Source organism: Lottia gigantea, assembly GCF_000327385.1.
Source record: "Lottia gigantea unplaced genomic scaffold LOTGIsca_217, whole genome shotgun sequence".
NCBI lineage: Eukaryota > Metazoa > Mollusca > Gastropoda > Lottiidae > Lottia > Lottia gigantea.
In genome coordinates this window covers 144242-148174 of record NW_008708527.1, presented here as the reverse complement: position 1 = coordinate 148174, position 3933 = coordinate 144242, and the positions used below count along the sequence as shown (strand labels likewise).

Sequence of the window (3933 nt, the reverse complement as noted above, 5' to 3'; positions counted from 1 at the left end):
GACATTGTGAAAATGAAGTTCGTAAAAGCTAGACATTGTGAAAATGAAGTTCGTAAAAGCTAGACATTGTGAAAATGAAGTTCATAAAAGCTAGACATTGTGAAAATGAAGTTCGTAAAAACTTGACATGGTGAAGATTTTTTAGATGATATATTGTGAATAGTTGAACAGTCTTGTCTGATGATGTCACATCTCCTATCTGGTGACAGGATCCTCTGGTAGTTAGTCATCAGGAAGTTTAGTTGGGAAGTTCTCCGACATTACAGAAGTACAATGAATAAAATCATTTGAAATATAAATAAGATATATTATGAATAGACACCAGGAACCATCTGGTTTGGATTTGAGTTGAACCGGTATATACATTATGGTGTCCAATCAGCTAGCAGTCTGCTAGCAGCTTAAAAAAGACCTTTCACCCCCTAATACTTAAAAAAGAGTCAGCCTGTTCGGCTCTCACCCCTTAATACCTATGCTTGCCCATGTCAGGCTTTTTGAATAATTCCTTGAAGGGGATTAACAACTTTCAAACTGTAAACTTCAACGTTGGGTTGGAACACTGTCTTTTTGTGGCAGTGGAATAGCTCAGTCGGTAGCGAGTTGGGTTGTCGTTTGCTAGGACAGTGGAATAGCTCAGTCGGTAGCGAGTTGGATTGTCGTGTGCTAGGACAGTGGAATAGCTCAGTTGGTAGCAAGTTGGGTTGTCATCTACTAGGACAGTGGAATAGCTCAGTCGGTAGCGAGTTGGATTGTCGTGTGCTAGGACAGTGGAATAGCTCAGTCGGTAGCAAGTTGGGTTGTCATCTACTAGGACAGTGGAATAGCTCAGTCGGTAGCGAGTTGGGTTGTCGTTTGCTAGGACAGTGGAATAGCTCAGTTGGTAGCAAGTTGGGTTGTCATCTACTAGGACAGTGGAATAGCTCAGTGGGTAGCGAGTTGGAATGTCGCCTGCTAGGACAGTGGAATAGCTCAGTGGGTAGCGAGTTGGATTGTCGTGTGCTAGGACAGTGGAATAGCTCAGTTGGTAGCAAAGTGGGTTGTCATCTACTAGGACAGTGGAATAGCTCAGTCAGTAGTGTGTTGGATTGTCGTCTGCTGGGACAGTGGAATAGCTGTGTCTGTGTGCCTGTGTCAGTGCTTCCGAGAGCAAATACCTGAACTCATATTCAGTTAGACTAAATAAATACAAAATGTATCAAACCCAATAACAAAGCCAGAACATGTTACATCAAAGAATATTTTGGGAAAAATATAAGAAAAAGAAACAAATAACAAAGAAAAATTTACTGCACCCTCTTTCTGATGTTAAAATATAAAAGACAAAAAAAAAATCAAAAGAAATTAAATTCCACATAAAATAACAACTGTATTCTTGTTTTAAAAATATTCAGAATAAAAAAACAGGTATGATTCACACGTTTTTATAAGATAGTTATAACACGAAGGTATAATTAAAAACATACCAGTTAATTAGGATTGTTTGATATCAGGTATCTCACGGCAGGTAGAACGTCAAAATCTCGTTAAACTGGCAGACAGACAGGTAAATTCAGCAGGTAGATAGAGAAGAACTCGTTAGAAAGATGATTTAAAATCATTACTATCTCATTGATTAAAGAACTATGTCTAGTTGGTTTATTTTTTATATTTGTCAAAACGTAGTCTATAAATAGTTTAACGTAATGATTTTACAAAGGCAGGGTGTACCATAATGAATCATCTTTCCCTCAAATTTCTACTAACTATATCCTACTAGTGGTTGTAGATTGAGTTTTAATCAATATTCAGTTCTTTCTTACAAATGATTGAGCTAAATCTCGGCTGAAATATCATGTATATCCACAAATAATTAAGCTGCTAAAAAATACTTGTTAATTGTGATGAACAATTAGTGTTTCTATACAGTAGGGACTAAAATCTAACAATGATAGGGATAGAATTTTGAGTGAATTTTGATTAATTGTTGTAGATGATTTACCAAAAAAACATGACACAGTAAATGATCTGAGCACTTTTGTGACAGAAAACTTGACCTTGATTTTATCTGTTGTTGAAGTCAGTAGTTGTAAATAATACCTGAGATTATTATTACTTGTGGGAGTAGACCAAAACATCTGTCTCTATTCCTGCCTCTAATAGCTATTTTACAGATGTCAGATGGTGTAGAGACAGAAAAACTAGGCCCTGTAAAATGGGGACTTTCCGCATCTGTGCAGGTGCAGGGTGTTTTAAACTATACCATTGAGAATTGATGAATTGATGTTGCACTGAAATATACAATAATATATGGGACTATTTGACCTACTAATAATATGAATACAAGAATTGAGTTCTCTAAATTTAGACTAAGACAGGTCCATTGTTTCAAGATATATCAACATCTGATAGTTATTGGAATAAAACTGTTGATATTATTCTAATCTGACATATATAACTACTAAATATTGTTTTATCAGAGTGTCAGGTATTTATTCTATAACATTGTTCTTTCTGATATCTCCCAGGTTATAACTTTGGCGTTCAGATATCTCCCAGGTTATAACATTGTTCTTTCTGATATCTCCCAGGTTATAACATTGTTCTTTCTGATATCTCCCAGGTTATAACATTGTTCTTTCTGATATCTCCCAGGTTATAACATTGTTCTTTCTGATATCTCCCAGGTTATAACATTGTTCTTTCTGATATCTCCCAGGTTATAACTTTGGCGTTCAGATATCTCCCAGGTTATAACATTGTTCTTTCTGATATCTCCCAGGTTATAACATTGCACTTTCAGATATCTCCCAGGTTATAACATTGTTCTTACTGATATATCCCAGGTTATAACATTGTTCTTTCTGATATCTCCCAGGTTATAACATTGTTCTTTCTGATATCTCCCAGGTTATAACATTGTTCTTTCTGATATCTCACAGGTTATAACATTGTTCTTTCTGATATCTCCCAGGTTATAACATTGTTCTTTCTGACATCTCCCAGGTTATAACATTGTTCTTACTGACATCTCCCAGGTTATAACATTGTTCTTTCAGATATCTCCCAGGTTATAACATTGTTCTTTCAGATATCTCCCAGGTTATAACATTGCACTTTCAGATATCTCCCAGGTTATAACATTGTTCTTACTAATATCTGCCAGGTTATAACATTGTTCTTTCTGATATCTGCCAGGTTATAACATTGTTCTTTCTGATATCTCCCAGGTTATAACATTGTTCTTACTGATATCTGCCAGGTTATAACATTGCGCTTTTAGATATCTCCCAGGTTATAACATTGCGCTTTTAGATATCTCCCAGGTCATATTGGGTTAAAACAATGTTCTTTTTCATAGCTTCCAGGTTGGATAAGGATAACGGAAATAGAGGGTTAGGTATTGTTGATAAGAAAAATCTGTGGTAAGATTGTTTGGAGAATACATAGCCTGGTTATAAATCTGCATGACATTTATAGAATCACATATTCAATTACTAATTTATATCTAGAAACTCAATCTGGTCAATAATTCAACGTCAACATGGAGACAGATTTTCAATTTTCCTCTTCATTGGTTCAGAATTTAAAACTAATTGGTGAAATCTTTAAGAAAACAGATAAAATTCAGAATGATATAAAACCTGTTAAAGGGATAGATTTGCTAATTTGGGGGTCAATCGAACTTTAGTCTCAGAAATGTGAATTCTTCACGGATAAGATAATGATGTGAATTGAATTTTATTCATTAGCAACCCATAGACTTCATGATTTTTCCACGCTGCTATTCAGAAAGATACCTTCTGATTTATCAATCTGGATTCCAGCTGTCAGTGATGCAGATTCGGGCTGACATGTAATAAAGCTCTTGAATTCGGACAATAAACCGAGGTTTGGTTGTGCAACAGTCTATGCATGTTAAAGATCCTGCCACTGTCCTGGCAAAATTTCCCCCAT

General features: G+C 35.6%; 1 protein-coding gene across 1 annotated transcript; it reads right to left on the bottom strand.

The window, feature by feature from the left end:
• Nucleotides 1–526: 526 nt before the first annotated feature.
• On the bottom strand, nt 527–1066 carry LOTGIDRAFT_143819 (hypothetical protein; the record flags this gene model as incomplete). The annotated part of the gene is made up of 1 exon (XM_009054427.1): nt 527–1066. A coding segment is annotated over one exon (540 nt), but the record flags the coding sequence as incomplete, so codon positions are not given.
• Nucleotides 1067–3933: the final 2867 nt, after the last annotated feature.